This window comes from Arctopsyche grandis, chromosome 11 (assembly GCF_051622035.1).
Source record: "Arctopsyche grandis isolate Sample6627 chromosome 11, ASM5162203v2, whole genome shotgun sequence".
Taxonomy (NCBI): domain Eukaryota; kingdom Metazoa; phylum Arthropoda; class Insecta; order Trichoptera; family Hydropsychidae; genus Arctopsyche; species Arctopsyche grandis.
In genome coordinates, this window is record NC_135365.1 from 14,697,951 (window position 1) to 14,719,591 (window position 21,641).

The 21,641-nt window shown below is 32.7% G+C and overlaps 1 protein-coding gene across 1 annotated transcript in view; it reads left to right on the plus strand.

The window, feature by feature from the left end:
• rho-5 (rhomboid-5) overlaps window positions 1-21,641 on the plus strand; it is a 205,789-nt gene that overhangs the window by 128,709 nt on the left and 55,439 nt on the right. The window contains exon 4 of the mRNA XM_077440515.1: window positions 11,451-11,721. Coding sequence (XP_077296641.1) covers window positions 11,451-11,721 — 271 coding nt within the window. The remainder of the gene's footprint in view (window positions 1-11,450; window positions 11,722-21,641) is intronic.

Below are 21,641 nucleotides of genomic sequence, written 5' to 3' on the forward strand. Positions count from 1 at the left end.
ATTCTTGTGCTAATAATATATTTGATGAATTATAAATACGCAGAATATCATACTTTAACTGTAGAGGATAACCATACAAGATTTTGGTCTAGTTTAACTTAATTTAAATTCATACTTGAAAACTTTAATATATATGCATGAGTATGTTTACTAACCAATATGGAATTTCATGTACATAAATAAATTTTAATTACATTATAATAAATATATTTATGGATAATAACAAATTAATGACTAATGTGACCTGACAGGTTGTCTAAATGCGTCACACAAGTCTTAAAAAAAAAACGAGAACAGTAACAAATTAGCAATCATTCATCTCATTCGAATAGACTCGTGTTGAATCTCATGAAACTGGCCAGTACATCAATATGACAATCAAACAGGTCCAAATGCTCATCTATCACATTAATGCACCGGATAGCCTTTACAAGACGCGAGACTTCAAAAAGCAGACGTTTTCACAGCAATAGGTTGGAAAAGTCGTCAATGACGCAAAGCTCTACTGCACTCAGACGCCGAAAATTTAAGCTCCGATAAAATCGAAGGGTTGTCAATACTTCCTGTTAATACTCCAAAGAAGTATTTGAAAATGGCAATAATTCTTCTCGAAGATAGTGAGTCAAAGCCTAGGACACCTTGTAAAAAGGCAGTGGGAAATAAATAGGGGTAATATTTATATTTCCTCATGTGCAAGTATCGAAGAAACTTTTTTTTAACTCTTTCGTGTTCAAATTTTGAAGTCTATAAAGACATGAAATATTTTCATGTCTTAATAGACTTCAAAATAAATTTGATTAGTTTTTTTTCGACAGTGAAATTAACTTTTATTGCTTCGTAATTGAATTTTTAAAAAAAGCTAATTTTCAATTAGAAAAAAGAAAACGTTCATTTTACTTGAATATTTTGCTTTTGTACCATCCATATAAAATATCGACATTCAACTTTTTCTGTTAAAATAATATACAACTATATATTCATAAGTAAGCTTAGCTTGGCTTATATAATATTATTTTTATTATTTATTAAAATAATATTTACAGGATGCCCTTGAGCGACACATACATACATATATATAGTATTAAACTTGTACATACATATATAAATTTGACATCATATTCAAATAGGGGCGATATAGTGGGTAGGATGATTTTGTCAATTTGATGAGGAACTTTTTCAACAATGAAATCAGAAAAAAATGTCAAACTCTGATAGGAAACGATCGACTTGGAGTCGCAAATATCCAATTCTGACCAGCAGTACTAAAGAAATACTTCCGAATAAATTCTCTTCAATCGAGTGCTTAAACCCGGGAACTTCTCGGTGGTTGGTATTAATGGCTATTATGATTACATTTTTGTAGTAGTATAGAATGCCATGGAAATATTTTATCCTTTTTGTATAATTTGTTGACGTTATTAAGAATTTTAAGTGTCAAAAAAATCATAATTTTATTATTTACTATGAAAAAGTATGATAGAATCTACTAATTTATTTGGTACGAGTCTGTCATCAATATTATGATACATTTGGTATATATTTTATTTGTATTGAATATGAAGACTGCGAGAAAAGTGATTTTAAAATTCGTTTTAAGTGATTTTTCCTTTGATTTGGCAATATTTGGGGTTTCGTCGAGCGTTTTCTCGTATCCGGTTCAAATGACCTGAACTAATTCGAATCGACGTTTCGCCCGAGTCAAAACCGAAGCTCCGGAAAATGCGAACGGCTCTTCGTAATTAAATTCACTTCGACGTCCTCCGGGTATCGGTTCGCTCATATTTGCTTCATTTTCCGTCGCCTTCCTCCTTCTTACTACCTCCATCCATGTATTACATGTACACGTGTGTATATCTTCATGCGATCGAACCTTCCGGAAAATCTCGACAACGTTTGACGCTCCCTGGTCGGGTGTAATGGGATGAAATATTTCCCAAAATTTATTTTAATGTACATACTACATATGTAAACCGCCGTCGTCGTAACAAATCGTGGCACTAATATATAAAATTTGACGTAATTTGAACTATTGTCGTGTTCATTTTGACGTACGGAAAAAATCATATAGTAAGCTAACCTGTTATTTGAATAATGTGAAACTCTTTGATATTCGCCCCGATTTTCCGGCAACGTTTATTAAAATTTATTCTTCATATACATAGACGTGTGTTTATTTTCGGTTCACATTTTAATACCGTTTTACGCAATATAAACAGATCTAAAGGAGTCACTATACACATACATATATGTATGTATGTATGTATATAGTGTTGACTAAAAAACCCTATTTCGTTCACTGAAAAAAAAGGTTCAATTTTTTCACGCACATAAAATAAATTGAATTCCAACAAATTTGCGTTAGGCTCTCGTTTTAGGTGAAATAGAATCAGTTTATGCTTTTTTTTATACTGTTTGTATGTAGTTGGAATCGATTCAAAAAATGGGATTCTTTAATTGAGTATTCTATTGTCGACTTTAAATTAGTTCATCTGCTAGATTACATTTAATAGCACGTAAAAAATTCTCAATATGACCCTTTAGTTAATTTTAAATCATTCGAACGTGCTTTTTTAATTGAAATACAAAATAAAGAGCCACCAAAAAAATATACAAGAGTGAAAATAAATAGTCGGGACATTTTGCAATAAAAATATCGCAATTCTTTTAATATTATTCATGCATAAAATATTTGATAAATAATGTATGTATATCATTTGAAAAAATATAATAAAAGACGTAATAATTTTTTTTTTGATATTGAATTGCTTAAAAACTGTACGATTATTTTGGATCGGTCTGAATAATTCATCAAATTATTAAATAGAGTCATTAAATACCCTCGTTTTAGTAAATGTATTATTATTTAGTGTTATAAACATATTTATTTACATGTACATTTCGATGGTATACAATTTTCCGAGCATTAGTTCGCTTTTCCAACTTTTCGATCACGCTTTGAATATTGCGCCGAATATTTGGGTACATCTCTTATGTAAATTATGGAAATCTGCACTTCTTTGTGAAGATTTTCCGGAATTCCGGATCGGCGAAATCTCGGCCGGGACGAGGGCAAGTTATTCAGGGGTGTTTAACCCGGTCTGTGCGGCCCCGTTTGTGGCCAATAATTGAAGCGTAAATTGGTTTCGAAACTGAGACCGCCAGAAACAATCGTGACAAAGGCACCCCCCTTGATAGGAAAACTTTTTTCAATATTATGGAAAATCGGTCCAGTAATGAGTTTTTGTTCGTTGGTGGGCTGCGGTGGCACAGATATCTCTCTACTAATCGTCCCAGCCCACAAATATAATATAGAAATTGCAAAATTACATATTCATGGATGGATTTGGTGAAAATTACTCCGAAAATATATTTTATATTAAACAAAAATATTACTTGGAATACGTATTTTGATTCTGTTTTTATATCAAAGTACGTGGAAAACTTGATTCGATTTAAATTACCTTCGAGACGGTCAATGTATGAAATATTATATTATATACATACATATTTATGTTGTCTCGTACATATATATGTATGTATATGAACACGATACATATATTTATGTCTAGAATATTTCATAAATATAATAAAAATATAAATTATTTTGAATGTTTTTAGTAAAAACTTTCGTTGTTTTGACAAATTAATTAAAATTTCATATTATACATAATAATGTTTTGGAAAACATTTATTTTTCCAAGAAGCTCACAACCTTCACGTTAATTATTTCAAGTTTGAACTTATCAGCTTAACAGTTTATAAGGTAGTGTTTATAATGGATGTGTTCTGATTAATTCCAACTACATATGTACATATAAAGATCCGTTTATATTATCCAGCAGGGCGCGTCAATAGCTCGGCACAATACTGCACGGAAAAGCCTACTTCTATTCATACTATACAGCACCGCCCGTTTTTAGAACGTTATTTGTTTTTGGCGAGTGCTAGGCAAAATCTTTTCTAGGTTTTCTGAAAACCTGTCGATTTTGGGTCCAATATTTAGAAACCCGACAGGTTATTTTATTTTACTAGTTCTAATATAATAATATTTAAGGAAAAAACAGTATTAAGAGACTTCCCCCAATGACGATCTAAGTTTAGTGCAAAAGTTTGAAGTCGCTTTTGATTTCGTAAAAGTGAAAACTCCTGTTTTAGATTTTCGAAAGCATCATCTTTGATCAGTTTTATTCTGCATTTTTAAGAATTAAATTTTGCTCTTACTCCATTGTTAATACTATTTCATCCTTGTCGTAATATAAGTTCATGGAAATTTTTCGTGGAATTTACTTCCGAAACCAAATTTTGAAAAAGTCTATTAATTAGCTCTGTATCTTAACTTAAGGCATGTTTTGAAGGAAAAATAAATAGATGTAGTAATGAACTTTAATTTTTACAATAATTATTTAATTTTAAAACTTAACATTCTATGCCCGAACCCGGGAGATTAAAACCCCGGATCCTAGATCCGGAAAGAAAACCGATTTTACTCGATACGTTTGGTATCTGTTTGACATGTACTGCTGTATAATATGAATAGATCGTGTCGGTTACTGCTGTTACGGTACACCACATGCACATTACGGAATGAATGAATGCGTCCATATAGAGTGTAGTGAAGAATATTTTTTATATTGCTGTTTATGTGCAGTTACTGGCTTGAGTTATACATTCGAAGTATAAATGGAAGTTTTTTAGTCAGAGCACGCATACACCAAAATAAGAAATAAAATTGTAATTAAATTTTAAATGTGGTATGAAATTATTAACAATAAATACTTACGATTTTTTTTCGTTGATAGTTTCATAAGAAATTCACCTATCGTCGCGTCGTTGCGTTTTTCAGATATTTTGCGGCACACTGAAAAAATTGAAGATTTTAACAACTCTAAAGGGAATAATTGCAACGTAAACAGTCACGAAACACTTAAGTGAAAGTAAGAAGCGTTATTTTGCAACATTTTTGTTGCGGCGTACCGGTACGGCACGAACAATTGCATGTTTGCACGTGGCGTAAAGGTAATTCTTGTATGCGGTTTTGCGGCAGTCGAATACAGTTGTGATATTTTAAATATATGTATCGTCACCCGTTTTTCTCTTGTGAATTTCATTACAATGGAATTAATATAATAGCACAATGAAAATTAAATATTAAATGCAGTATGTGTGTGAATGTATGTTGGGCTTTGACTGTCTCTTCTGTCCGTTAATTTGTCTGTTTCGCATGTCTACAATTAATTTTGTTTTTCGGTGTGCATTCACGTGAATATTTATACGTCGACGTTGTTATTGTAGTGTGCGCTTTGTTCGCATTTATCCAACGTACAAAAGCTTTGTGTGAAAACGATAAAAATGCAGCTTTCTATACTATACGTCTATGTATGTTATATGTGTTTGTGACCCGGTAACGGGGCATTCGAGTAAAAGCTTTTCGAAACCGACTTCAACGATGCCACTCTAAAATGAACTGTTTGTTCTCAGCACAAATGCGTATAGTTTCACCGTAATGTATGAGATAAGTTGAGAATTTTTCATTTTTATATCATTTAGCTTTCATAAAATTTTGAAATTGTACTTTTTATTCTTGTTTGTGTATAAAATTAATGTTTCTCCCTGTAATAGTTGGATTGTCTTCGAGCTAGCACGGTCTAAAATATCAGCAGAGTATTATCGTGTAGTTGGGAGACTAGTGGCTCCGAAATTTTGGATTTTTTCCATTCCCGGGAATCAAGATTATTGAATCGTTATATGAGCTTTTAAATTTTGAAAGTGGTGGAAATCCGAATTTTCAGTTCCAATACCACTATTTCTGTTTGACTTAATTCAAAAATTATTATCACTTCTTTAAGGTCGATTTGTCCAGAATCTCGGAAATGCAGAATAAACGTATTACATGCCATCAGTATTTTTAAATATTGTTAAACGCAACACATTATATTTAATATTTTGATAGAAATATTTTTCGAAATGAAGTAAAGTGAATTGTCAAATAAAATCGCTCATACATATATGTTGTATATTCTTTTGGACAGTGTGAAAAATAGTTTTAAGTGACCACATTATAAGGTTTTTCTAACAAATTTACTAAATCAATGAGGCGCTTCTTCAAATTGATACTTTTAAGAAACAAAATTAATCTTCTAGTAGATTTATTTCAAATCATCATAACCCATGGATCATTATTGTAATTGAATGCCGAAATGTATCGTGGATAAATATCTAGATATTTCCTCTGTTGAATTTTTTTCGTTTTAAGCAGGCTATTAAGTCGGTTCAAAATTTACCGACTCCGATTCCGAATCCGTAGAATTTGTAAAAAAAACATGCGTTTTACTGAGTTTTTCGCAAAGCACTCGATGTATTGCAGCACTTAGTTTGATATATGTACATAATTAGATTAGAAATCAAATTGAGTACTTTCATCAGTCACAATTAACTGGAGGCTTTTGAATTCAATCAAAGTTAATGTAAATTTTCATTCAAATGTGTATGGAAAGGTGTTCAAATTACGTTAAATCTATATGTATAAGTATGTACTTTCAATACAGATCAATCAAAATATCACTCGAATATTTATTTGGTTCGATCGCAGTAATTTGTCAATCACACTTCGTACGTATCTGTGGGGAGATCGTAAAAAATTTGTATATTTGACGCATATGAACGATGCTAAAATTTCGCTATTTAATATTCGAATTTGCTCACGCGCTATTAATTTTATTTACGAGCAAGTTGAATGACGAATTCGTAATTGTTTCCATAACAAAGGAAAATCGATACGCACCGCCGAAAGGGTTGACGCAAGTCAACCGAAAATGTCATTTGTATATTATTTTCCATTATTTTTTCACTCAATGGAAAATTGCACCGATCGCTAATATTAATATTGTAATTTATAGCAGAAATGGCTACTAATAATCCTTCATTATAAAGCAGTTGACATTTATAATGAAAATTTGGATACTATTTGGAACCTTTATATAGTTTGCAACAAATCTTTAGCCTTTAACTCAGATTTGAAGTAGGTATTTATGCTGAAAATAAAAACAAATTTATACATTTTCTCGAGCTTGTGTGCTGTAGTTTATTGTTGTCAAATTTGTATTGATTTTATCCCTTGTTTATTAAGTGGCTCCATAGAAAGCTGACCATCGTCAAATATTAGAGATTTTATTTGAGCATAGACAGACTAAAATAATAAAGTTCAATGTTAACAAAATCGCTTACAGTTTTTTTTAGATAATTTTTGGGATTTTAATTACATATTTTTGTATAAACATAAATGACAGGTGAGATCTGAAAAATGTAATAATTACATTTCTCTGGGTGAGAGTTATAAAATTACTAGTTAATATTATAATATGGCGTGTTAAATCAATGGATTAACAATCTAGATTCTATAGTCAACATAGTTCAAATAACAAATTGTAGCATTATTCATACAATGTTTTCTTCATTATGTGACTCACAGGGATAAAGTGATGAGGGAGATACACGTCATGGTTCCATTCTCATTCCCAAACTTTCCCTTGGCACACTCCGTCTGCTTTCGTCACTGGGAAAAGTTGTTATTAGTATCGCATTTACTATATATGTAGAGACATACAACGTTTTCGTATGCGTACACATTAGTGCTCACTATGTCTTTATATGTATTATGACTTTGAATGAGTACAAAAGAAGAGGGTAGCTGTTGACAAGCCTTTAGCGTCTCCCGTCAAATATGAGGAATGTCTATATAATTCCATCTGCTGAAGTGTGACTGTCTTACATTTGCATATCATCATACGAAATTTACAATTAGTTTTCGGTCAATAATACTCCAGTTGAAATTTCGGTAAGGGTTTTCATTTGCTGTAACGTATTATGTTTTACAAAACGGTGTCGTATTACAGCGCTTGTTAGACCTTGGCCTTTAAGTTTGAATGTCACAGGTTCATACACCTCAAACCTTTTTAATTTTATCTGTGAAATATTTGAAATCAAATATAAACAACTGAATGGGATTATTTATTCCATTCTCTTTTTAAGAAGCTTAAGTATACATTCGCTATAATATAATTGCATTGTTACGTTTAGAGCTCGAGAAGTATGCGCCGGTTTAGAGCAATGACGAATATTATGTACAGCTGAAAGTTCAGCAAAGACACTACCATTGTAAGTCATTTGAGTATAAATACATCGAGTCTCTCAATTTATATACATTTATGCTCATTTGGTATCAAGCTGGGGTTTATAGACAAAGGAAGTTGTCGATTGGAACACTTATCGGTCGACCCAGAGCTACCCTCATCTGCCCACTTCGTAGACCTGTAAGATAACTGAAATCAAAAGCCAATTACAATTTCAATTTCAGACAATAGTTAAGTTTGTCGCAGTTGAAAGTCTTGAAAGGATTACTCGCTATTTTATTAGCATCACTCTGTCAGTTCAGTGACATTCCTTCCCCCTCAAAAATTTATCATCTAATTATTTACCGACATACTGGAATTAAATAACATTGATCTAAGCTAATGTCTACGATATGAAGCTAGAAGACTTAAAGCATTAACGAACTCATTATAAATGACATCGGAATCTTGTGTCAGATCGCAGCGATGACAGTTATGTCGATGACCTATTCTAGCGCAGCTTTCTACCGCCCCTTTTACAACTCAATTAAACAGTGGTAAATCATTTTTGTAGATCATTTTAGGAAGAAAATAAGTAATTCATTATAAAATATAAAATACTGTTTCGTGTAGTGTATAATACTACGTTGATTGTTGAATGCTTTACCGGGTAAACGGATTATTTCGCACATTGCGATTGCGCACACGACAATTTTTCCCATGAAATAGGGAATATCTGGCACTCAAGTTATCGTTAGTTTGATAGTTCGCGTGTATATCTCTCGGTGGGTGGAATTTTCAAGTACCAGATTTTCCATGATCGAGATTTTAGTGACGTATGCGAGATCGCTTTGTGCGGAATAATCACCGAACCGCTTTACGTATATGGTTTCAGTCATTGAACTGTAAGATTATCAAATATTTATTGATTCAAACCGAATCCATTTCAAATGCTAGTTGCAGAGTACTTTTGCAGTTGGCTGGTGGATAGCTCTTCCAAAAATATTATAAAATAGGGAACTTTTTAAAAATGATTCAAAGCCGCCACATACGTACTTTCAGCAATTCATTTTACAGTGAAAAATAATCCTCGGGAAGTGTAGACAAAGTATATTTTATATAACACAAAGTTTGGCAGATATTTCAAAAGTAACATTTATTCTTCAGAGAGAAAGAGAGAGAGTCATTCTTTTCGGATTAATAACTTTTTGATATTGACTCCGAGATGCGTATCTCGCGTAAACTTTTGCGCCCTTCCAGAATAGTAAAGTCTTCTCTCGCAAAGTAATATTTTTCATGCTTATTATATTGGATCAGACACGTCAAACTTATTCCTGAGGGCCGGCCCTCGAATGACGTTAGCCGCCCTAATAATAAAATATGTCGCCCCGTGCCGTCCACCGACACCAATATATTTTGCAATTCAAATTTATACACCGAATGAAGCCGCAATACTTTGTCATTTTTCGCGAAACAATTCGACCGGGGCCCTTCGATGAATATTCTCGAAATTTAATATTGAAACCATTAATAAAAATATGTCGTATCCTATACTAAATAACACATTATGTTTGTGTTAAATTACGTACATACATACATATAGGTACATATTATATGTATACTATAATAATATGAAAAAAATTGTTTATTTTATAAAACATATCATCATCTACATAATAAGCCGTATACTGCTACCAAAGCTACATATGTATGTATATATTTCATTTAGCAGCATTACATAGAAATAAAATTGGCATATGTGCATATGTACATATGTAGGATCAGGATGCGAGGGATTCTAAATGATGCATGTGGATTTGGTCAAACGGCATTTATTATGCGTCTTTACTTCGGGTCTGCCAAAGGGCAAGTGTCTCATACACAGTTAAATAGTTCCCTAACACTCTGTTCAAACACATAATGTATGCTTACTAAGCCACGCCGGGTGACTTGCGAGTGAATTTGTTGCACAAGTGTATCAAATGTAGGCAGTTTTATGAAGCATGCCAGATCGGGAAACTCATTGGTTGCCCAATCCATAAAGTCACCTTATCAGCGAGATCAGTTGTTGGCGTTCGGTCTGGTCACGGTGATTTTATTTATTGTTGACTAGCATGGTCTCTCATAATGTACAATGTATAGCGTTGTATTGAGACACTCGGTGATTAGCTGCCAGAGACTACATAGTGGAAAAAATAACGAACACGTTTGACTGTGTCGTCACATATTGAAAATTCTTATAGGTTTAGTGAGTGGATTCTTGGTCGTTTTTGGTTGCCACAGTTGAGTGACTACGAGCAAATAAGTTTGGGCAACAAAATCATTCACAAATCACCCGGTGTGTTTTTTTTTTCAATTTAATTTATTTTTTATTTATATCAAATTTTTTTTATAACAAAATATTAAAAAAAAAATCAATGTGTTTATTAGCTGGAAAAAATGTAATTATAAAAATAAATTTATTCGAAATAGCTTCTTAAGAATACTAAAATATTTAAACGAAAATCCGAAAGCCTATTTTTAAATTAGGCACAAATATTTCCATTAATGGAAAACACTCTTAAGTTTCAGTTCAAGTTCGTTTTAAAATTAAAGGAGACGAAAACATTTTTTTTAATTATCTGATTTTTCTATGAAAAATAGCCTCGAGGCTATTTTTATTCACGTTATTTTGTAGACGTGTCTTTGATAGTTTATAATTTAAATCTTAATTCATCGTCAAGTACACAATTACATATCTCGTCTTCATCAGAATCTAAAAGAGTTTCTTCCATCGTGGAATCGTCAATGCAATAATAATAGACTTCCTTCATAGTTGTTTCATCGTAGGATATTAATTCGCCTTTATTATAACATTTAAAGAACTTTTTGATCGAAATATTTGTTCCCGGGATCAAAGATAAGAATTCCCGGGCATCAAAAATTCCGTGAATATCCAAGATTTTACAATCTACCAATGATGCAGCTCTAAAGATTCTGATCTTCATCTACATACATACATACGCTCAATGCATAAATATCATACACACATAAAATTGAAATAAAAACAAGGCATACAGATTATGGTTTCTACTCTTCAAAATCGTATCAAGCCATCAATAAAATATCTTACATGCATCCATATAATATATTTAAAAGATTATATGGTTATATATACTCGTCTTACGACTGAAATAATCATTAAACTGTTAACGATGTTTATCATAGCAACCATTATTGAAAATGGCGATTGGTGGTTAGGGTTGGTTTTAATCAATTGTTCTTGCCGTGGTATGACTTGAGGCTATTATAAGCATTTTGTATTTGTATTTTACTGATGTTTTGTATTTTGTGGTGTTTCAGGAGTCGTGGTGTGGAGGCGTACGGCGCGTCAGGGGCGGCTCCGCGAGAGGCTCGGGGGTGCACGGGGCTGCCGGACCTGCTGCCGGGGGGCGCAGGCACCACGGGGGTATCAGTGGGGTCTGACCAAACGGATCGGCCCCTCTCGGCTCCCCAAGCCCCGCAGCCCCAGCCGCAGGCCCCCCAGCTTCAAAGGCACCAGAGCGCGCGCCCTTTACGCCGAAAGAATTCTGTCGCCAGACTGACACTTTCCGGCATATCCTACGTAGTCACTGTAAGTACTTTTATGTTTATTTCCAATTCATTTAATAAACTCTATTTATTAAAAACATAAGAGTCGAAGTGGATTTTAAACAGAAACCCATATGTATGTATGATTTATAGCCGATATTAAAACTTATTTCATATCTTGTTCATTTACTTTGTGAACGCTATCTATTTGGCATTATCAATAGTTTCGTTTATTACGTCTATTTATGGACTTTCATGCAAAATTTAATACATCTTTTGTATACACAATACTGTGGTGACGTTACTATTGTGACAATCGTCACTCAATGATATCAATATTATGCATAAAATACTGAAGTCTCAAATTGATGTATAAAGTGACGTTGAAGGCAATATCTACATTCATATGTATTATATATTTATGTACGTAAAAAATTTGGGTCCCAAATCTTTGTATTCGAATATTTTTATACGAACCTATTTTATTTATTTATTTATTCATCTCAAATTAAATTTAGACCATAGTGACATTACAGGTTGCCCTACGCCACTATGGTCTGAAACAAGATTCATTAAAAAAATAGTAACAAAAATAATTATTATTACACAATGATATAAATAAGAAAAATAAAAATAGTACAATAATATGTAAAAAGTAAAAACAATAATGAAACACAATATAAACAAAACAATAGACAATATTTAATTACAATTCTAAAATTTCATGTAAATAATTTGAAGCTTACTATTCGATATTCGAATATTCGGAAGCCTAGTAAAATTTGTCTCTCATTTAAGAAAATTTAGCTTCCGATTTTCAAATTTGATGATGATTCTGAGATCTCCATCTGATCGAAATTGATCAGATGGAGAATTCAGATGGAAATTTTTTATGAATAGAATTAAAAAGTTCAGATTTTGATTAAAAATAAATGAAAACATTCCTTTTATCGGTGACTTATTATTCAATTTTATATTTAGAAAAGTATTTATATTATTCATCGGGTATTTGTACGATTTTCTTTTTTCATTTATTTTACCTTCAACCGTTCACCGTCACCAGCAATTTTATAAAAATTCTCTAAAGAGAATATTAAATATCTGTAATATTGTTATATGAGGTTTCATTTTGAACGAAAGGTTAAATTAAATTTCAAGTAAAACGGTTGATATCTGTCTAGTATATAACATCTAAATCTTTTCGAAAGAAGAGTGATACTGAAAACTATATAAAAATGTCTATCTTTATTAGAATTGGAACCTTGGATCATATATTACATTAGCCTCGTGACTTCACTGTGTGCATATATTAATGTGATTTAAATAAATTGAAAAACCTCAAAAATCAATTCAAAGAGCTTGTCTTCTCTATAGATGAATAATTTCTGTCGAGTCATACCATCGGATGCATCCGACGTGGTCGTGCCTTATCTCGATTTCCCTATCACGATATGCATATAGGGGTTCGTTCAAGTTAAGGGTTTGACCTGTCTTGCACATCGTCCTGTTTACACACACACTGAGGAGAGCGGTTGCACTTGAGGGGTTGCACACTCGGAGAACTCCAGACAAAGTTCTTATCATGTACAATTGACTGTGGCTCGAAATAATGGCTCTGTAAGAATATGTACATACATACATACATATGTATGTTCATATGTATGTATATGCCGACGATCGATATGATCGGCCACAACGTGGCTTCTTCTCGACAGATTTGTTGCATCGTTTTTTAGTTTGATTGATATTTTCCACTGAACGACTAAACATAATGTCGGAGAAGACTAATTTTCTTTGAGCGAGGCAAAATTTGTGGAAGAATATTGTGTAACGTTCCTATCGCTTAATTGAATTTATCGATTTCAGTTCCTCGTTCTGTTTGCGGTTTTATTTTTTTTTAAATTATTTTTATTTTATTTATTTTATTTAAATAGGCACACATACAGAATAAAATATAAAAAGAAAGTTGTATAATGAGACAAAAAATAATAATAAACATAAATAAAAATATAATATTCCATTTACAGTGAGCACCACATGGTGATATAAAAAAGTAAAATTACAAAAACATCAAGATTTAAAAAAAAAGAAAAGAAACAGATAAAGAAAAAGATACAGATAAAGTAAAAAAGAAAAAGAAAGACTATAAGGGTGAAGAAGCAAATCAACCACATATTATTTTCTTCACCTTTGTCCTAAAAATACTAAAAGAGTCTCTAAAGAGGTCAGGACAATCATCTAAGCTATCGTAAATACGGCATATACGAACGATTGCACTATTGAAAGAGGTGTTGCTTTGACAAATAGGTGGATAAAAAAGATTTGTGCATCTGGTGAATCGGGCATTAACGTTAAAATTAATCTCGCTTAAAACAGACGTGTCAAGAATACCATTAGCAATCTTATATAAAATTAACAAATCAGAAACCCTTCTACGCTGAGACAAACTTGCAATATGGAAAAAAGAAAGTCTGTCATTATAAGATTATGTTTGTATGTAGGTACATTTGTAAAATATATAGCATTTTTTTATACATAAATCCTTTATAATCATTCACCATCCACAGCTGCATGAAGGCCTCTACAACATGCTTTCATTCGTCTCTATTTTGCGCAACTCTCATTCATCTCAAACATTTCTCAAACTTGGTCTACCGATCTTCGCCTTTCTTTCACCCTTTTACATTCTATCGGTTCCCATTCTAGCACTTTTGTCCACCTTTTGTCTGTTTTTCTAGCTACTTGACTCGCCCATTGTCAATACAATCTCTTCAATCTCCACTATATCCACTACCCCTGTCATAATTCTCACCCACGTATTCCACTTCCTATCTCTCTTCGTTATGCCGACCATACAGCACTCCATACTTTCTTGAGTGTATTGGACTTTGTGTAGCATCTTGGTGTACAATATCCAAGCTTCATATCCATACATCATCACTGGCAAAACACGTTGATCGAAGATTTTTTTCTTCGGGCAAAGTTGTTATATGTGTATGTACATACTACATACATATAATATGCACATAGAAAATATCGTGACAGTAAATATGAAATGTAAAATTGATTTTATATAATATTCGTCGTAATTTTCTACACAATGATTTTTTTTAATGTGGGCTGGGTCATTTTTTTGTTCGCGTTCTATTTTATTTTTAACTACATTTAACCTTTATTTGATCTTATTTATTTGATCTTATTTATGTGTAAATAAAGAGTAACAAGTAGGGTATGTGGGTATTAGGGTACTCGATACCCACAATTTGGGTAGCGAGTATTTTAATCGATGATGTACTTTTGTAAGAATTTGTAATTTTTAACATATGTATATATTTGTACGTAATTATTTACCGATCTTTTTATTCGCTTATTCAATTTAGTTTTCATAAATTTATCATAGTTTTACAATTCCTTGCTGTTTGGAAAATATATGAAATAGTTTCGTTAAAATATATTTAAAAGTAGTGCTCTTGAAAGATTTATAAAGCTTTTCGCTTTAGCAAGCATGCCATTGTTTTGATTTATTGAAAAAAAATAATCGATTACATTTTTTATCGTGTCTCCTATGCTATCTTTAGCTATGTGGTTGTACGCAGCTTACGTATAAAATGCGTTTCCTTTTTCAGTTAACGTCAATAAGTTTTTAATTTCGCTTTTGCGTTGACGTCGACAAAATCTTCGCAATTTTTTCACGTCAACCGCTGTCGGGGCCCGGCAGGAATCACTCCTCGTTTTTTTTTTTCTCCAAGCCATCCATCCCACCCTTCGCGCCCGCAAATTTATCCATCCAACCACCTGATGTGGGAGATAAAAACGCAACCTTTGACGTGGGATTATTTGAAATTCCGCGGTCCTTTGTGTGCCGCATAACTCGCGAATTCCACGCGTCGTTGTGTCGCGACGCATCGAATTTTCTCCTTCGGTTTTTTCCGCCTTCGACTTTAATTTATGAAACGAAAAATAATTGTAAAGAAGTAAGGATTATACGGTATCGATGTGTGGGTTTGGTCAGTTTCGATCCGCGCTCTCGCATTAACCCCGTAACTGCGGCGGCCGCCATTAGCGATCGGGTCGGTCGACCACCCCGTTCCCGTTTCCAACTCCCCTGGCCACCCTCGGTAGACGTTCAAAGCCTGAGGTACCCGTGACACAAAGAAATATGGAAATTTTCAAAGCGGAAAATGCGAAACTGGTTGACTTATTCATGCCGCAGGCGACCCGACACCCATTCGTCCGCACTTTGTACCGGTGTTCGTGTGCGCGTGTTCTCGCACCAATTTTCAACTAAAAATATATATACATATTTATATGTATGCGATTAGGCTATATGTGTCGTCTGATTTCAAAGTACAATAAGTCAATTTTTAAAAATATATCTCAAACTTTTTACAGTCAAATCATTGATCAAAATGTTGTCTATCATATATGTACATATGTATGTATATATGTTTTACAGTCGAAGTGTACAACTTTCAATTGTAATATACATATGTATAATATATAGTGGCGTTTTAGGTCATTCATATTCGAATACAATTTAACTCGTAAATTATATCTCTACAAGCGCAAATACACTTTCAACAATGTGCGCCAGTTGTATGTAATATAACAGTTGAGTTTTGACAAAATATATTACAACTGGAATATATATGTACAACTAAGGCTGATAGTACATATGTATGTACATAGCACTTGATGTGTAACTTTTTTCGATACCTTTGATAATATGGTAGACTATACATGTATTTTATACTATGTATGTACATACATTGTCGATAATGACTACTGCAGGCATAATACTTCTTACGATAAGCGTCATAGGTATGTACCTAATGGGAATACGAATCGAACGTGCTCTACATACATATTATATATACATATGTATGTACGTAATAGAGATTAGTTGTAGCATATACATACACACACACACATATATACATATATATATTTATATATATATATATATATATATATATATATATATATATATATATATATATATATATTGTGTTGTTTGTTGTATAGATTCTTTAGAGTAGGTAGTATGCATATGTATGTATGTATGTATAGATAGTTATGGAAATTATTATTGTCGAACGTATAAGCAATGTATCACAATTATGCGCATCCAAGCACATCGCATCATCCGTTATCAATCATTTGTTTACTATGTACCGAATGATATGTATAATAATGCATGTGAATAGAGTATCGAAATTCAATCGGCAGATACGAGGATTATCGCTATTATTCAAATAATGCATATGCGATGACATGCTTCACATTCGCCTGTGTTGATACACATAATCACTCTTAATTTGATCGCCACAACATGAAATTTGAATTGATCTAGATATATTACATATGTATGTGCTTTATTAATTTGTGGTTGAAGATCTACATATGTATATATAGATTCCATGGACCGCAAGACTCACGAACATCTCCATTCTTAAAGAGCTGGCAGTTTCATATATGTAGACTGTTTTCAATATGTAGAAATATAATTCTTTCCTAATTTTGCCATATTGCCAGGAAGGATGTGGAAAAACTATAGAGAGGCTGGTAGTCCCCGGAACACTAGAGGGAAGACAAGCGAGAAGACGGTCCTCCATAAGATGGACACATGAAATTAAAGAACTGACGGTATCGTCCCTAAGCGCTGCTTTCAACTTGTCACAGCATCGGAAGTAGTGGAAGCGAATGGTCCACTGGATACCAGACGATAGAAATGACCACGATGCTAAGCATTGAGCAAACGAGAAAGAAGAAGATGAACATATGTACATACATGTAGCTCCTGCTAACATATGTAGATATACATATACGTAGTGCTACATGCATTAAAAATCTTGTTTTCTCCAGAATACTTACATATATTATCTCTTGTTGATTTTTGGTTGTTTTATTAAGGCAGTAACTGACTTGTAACATTCCAGTGCTATACTGAAATAGGCCTCACCACTCAAGAATCACCAATTTACTTTTGGTTTGACAAACTCTCTCGAGTTTGTCGCTTTCGTGGATTCGGCAGTAGACTTTGTTGAAATATTGAAGGCAATATGTCGCCTTTGTAGGATCGTCTGGGCGACCATATTGAGCCCACGGAAATTCAATGAAATATGCATAGTCATGTCGGTGGCGGGTTTTCCGAACGGCAAAGACCCCGACAGGCCTTTGAAGACGCCCCTGAAAGCGACCTCCATTCCCGCGAGGGACTCCCACGGTAAAAGCGAAGACATTACCGCCAATTTCCATCGCGTTTCCTTCTTTTCCGCGAAACAGCCATTGTGCGCGATGAGCTCTAGCCCTAGGGCCTAGGCCTTCCCCGTCGCCATTTTCTGGAAGATAGTTTGGTATTTCGACGCTTGTAATACAACATATTGTAGTGAATTCTTCTCCCATCGTCGTTCAACTCCTGGCTGAGGATCGTTGACCTATATATATTATATAATATGTATGTATAGGAACGATTGAGCATGCAGTTGATAATAACACAATGGTACTCGATTATATGCACTACTGCAATTAGATTCCTAGAACTGATTGATATAATTATCAGGAATCGTAATTGTTGCATTGATTTACTAATACGCAATGCAATCCGATTGTTTATTGAATGTCAGCGAAGATTGTGCACATTCCACTTCATTAAAAATACAAGCGACTAAATGACTGATATTGTTTGATTTGTACCTTTAGAAAACGTATCTATGTGTAAATATTTCTATTGAAAAGGTGAAAACCATTCAAATTAATATGTAGTGGTCTGTAAGCTTATTATATGTTTTATCAACTGCAGTATCATTATTGGTTTCTTGGAACGATTATTGTCTTGTAAATATAACTAGCATCTGCAGTGAATAAGTACTACATGGATGATAAATAAAAATAAGGGTAGACCTGCAAATTAAATTTCTCCCTGAAAACCACCGATATCTGTATAATAAATTGAAATGATTTATCAACATCATATATATAAAGACGGTAATCTGTGTGTGTGTGGGTGTGTGTGTGGGTGTGTGTGTGGGTGTGTGTGTGGGTGTGTGTGTGGGTGTGTGTGTGTGTCCTAACTCTCGCCGAACATAATGAACGAATCGATAAAAATCGATTAATTCATTTTTCGACGAGACGACTTTGTCGCGACTCGAACCGATCACCCCAAATAGCCTGAATATGGGTCTAAATGAGCTAATGGTCTCTGACATCGTGCCAAATCCAATTTTTCATTTCGCCTTTTTTTTTTAAACATTAATTGAAATATTCCTTCTTGCCATATAAAAATACGTAATTTTAATAATTTCATTTATCGAAGTTTTGAACCATTTTTTTTTCTTTTCATATAAAACAATTAAATATATATTTTTAATTGAAATTATTGAAATTAAAATTATTGAAATTGAAATTAATTTATATTTTAGCGATATTTGAAAAAATAAAATCAATTCCAGGACGCCGACTCGAACCTACCCCCATCGCGCCCAGATCAATATACACTGACCAGTACACCATGATACGGATATATTTCAAAAACTACATTATACCTGAACAACATGGTTTTTTTAAGGGGAGATCGGTAGAGACTAACCTGCTTAATTTCACTAGTACTCTCACATCTTATATGGACAAACGAATCCAAATAGACGTCGTTTATACGGATTTCTCTAAAGCTTTTGATAAAATCAATCACAACCTTTTACTCAATAAACTTTGGTCCCTTGGAATCCGAGGAAATTTATTTCGTTGGATCTCTTCGTATATACTAAATCGTCACCAAATCATAATTCTCAATGGTTTTAGATCATCACTTAGACATATTCCTTCCGGTGTCCCACAAGGGTCGCATTTAGGTCCCTTATTCTTTTTACTCTATATTAATGATATCTCATACATCTTCAAACATTCCTTTATACTTCTTTACGCTGATGATTTAAAAATTTACAAACCTATATACACCATAGACGATTGTCATAAGATACAAGAAGATCTAGATAGATTCTCTATATATTGTTTAAATAATGATCTTTTTATTAATCTAGAAAAATGCTCTATTTTAAATTTCATTAGAAATAAGTCAATTATTACTAATCAATATCAATTAAATCATTCAATCCTTAACACGTCATCTTCTATTAAGGATCTTGGTGTAATACTCAATAATAAACTAGATTTCTCTGAACATATTTCTTTTATTACCAACAAAGCATTTAAATCTCTTGGATTCCTACTCCGCTCAACAAAACCCTTTAATGATCCTTATGTACTAAAATTACTTTATTTTTCCTTTGTAAGGTCTCACCTTGAATTTGCCTCAATTATCTGGTCACCTTTTTATTTATCCCATATTAATTGTATTGAGAAAGTTCAACTTAAATTTATTAAATCCTTACGCTACCTTTTTCCTACCTATACCCATTCTACTGTTTCCGACATTTTAAAAATCCTTTCTTTTAACAATCTTTCTGTCAGGCGACGACATTCTGATGCTATATTCTTCTTTAAGCTCATAAATGGTTTCCTTGATTGTTCTGATTTACTGAATAAGGTTAATTTCAGAATCCCAGTTCGATACCCTAGACGCGTTACACTCTTTTCACTTGATCCTTTCAATACTAATTCCCAAAAATATTTTTATCTGCAGCGCGTTTATCGTATGTTTAACGGAGAGCTGAATGAGGTTGATCTGTTTGGTATTTCCCTACATCAATTCAGGTCTAACATCAAGAGAATCTTGACCGATTGATTCATTTTTTCTTCTATTCTATTTTTCCAATATTTCCATTATTTTTATACTTTAGTTTAGTTATGTAATGTGCTATTTAATCATATTATAGCTTTCATTCCTTTCCATTTCATTTGTTTATTTTGTATTTACCTTTTTCATTTGTTTTTTATATTTGTAAATTTCAATTTCTTCTTATATTCTATCTTATAACCTTTTCCAAATATTTTAATACTATAGTTTAATTATGCAATGTACTACATATTTTGTCATGCCTTTATTCTTTACTTTTTAATTTGTTTTCCTTATATTTATCTTTTTCATTTTTGTAAAAATCTATTATTGGACTCGGGTGTTACATATATTATTTATTTACTTTTTGTGTTTTTTATACCTATCTCTGTACATCCTGTCTGTTGATTTTTCAATTAATAAAATAAAATAAAATAAAATAAATAAATAAAGGCTGCTCTAAATAACGTTAATATTCAATAATCGTACAGAACGTATGGAAAACCAATCAAAACGGAGTCATATCTTCGGTAGTTGTCGGGAGAAGTCGGGTGTCATGGATCGAGTGAATCGATTTCGATTTGCAGTATCGCTCGGGGCGATATCTAATAATAATAGAAAAAAATAGGAAGTCTTTAAATAAATAATTGAAAACTCTCCATGGGAGTCTGCGTATTTTTAAGAATTGAAAATTATTACAAATAAAGAATTGAAAACTATCTATGAGAGTCTACGAAAATAACGGTTCCGGTTCCGGATTTTTTTTTTTAGTTTTATACGAGTATATAATAATTTTATACCAATGCGATGATGTTTCATCGGGCTATTCACTAGTTTTTATATAATACCAGGGCTGTGGAGTCGGAGTTGGAGTCGCAGAGTCGTAGCGATCAAGCAAGAGTAGTAATAAGAAGAGGCATTGTAAAAATCAACCGACTCGGTTTCCTTTTTATTATATTCTTTAATTAATATTTTTTTTTACTTTATGGCCAAAACCGATTGTTTCTTCCGTCTCATTCTTTTTTTATTAAATTGATTTGTTTGTGTTTAAAATTCATATACACACTATAAATGTACTTACTTTTAGTTTATACCCATTTCATCACCATATAATTTAATACATTGGGTTATAATTTTTAGCATTTTTTTTAATTTCTTTAATTTTTTATTTTTTTTTAAATCCTACCAAAAAATACTATCAATTTTATACGTTAGCGAGATAATTCGAT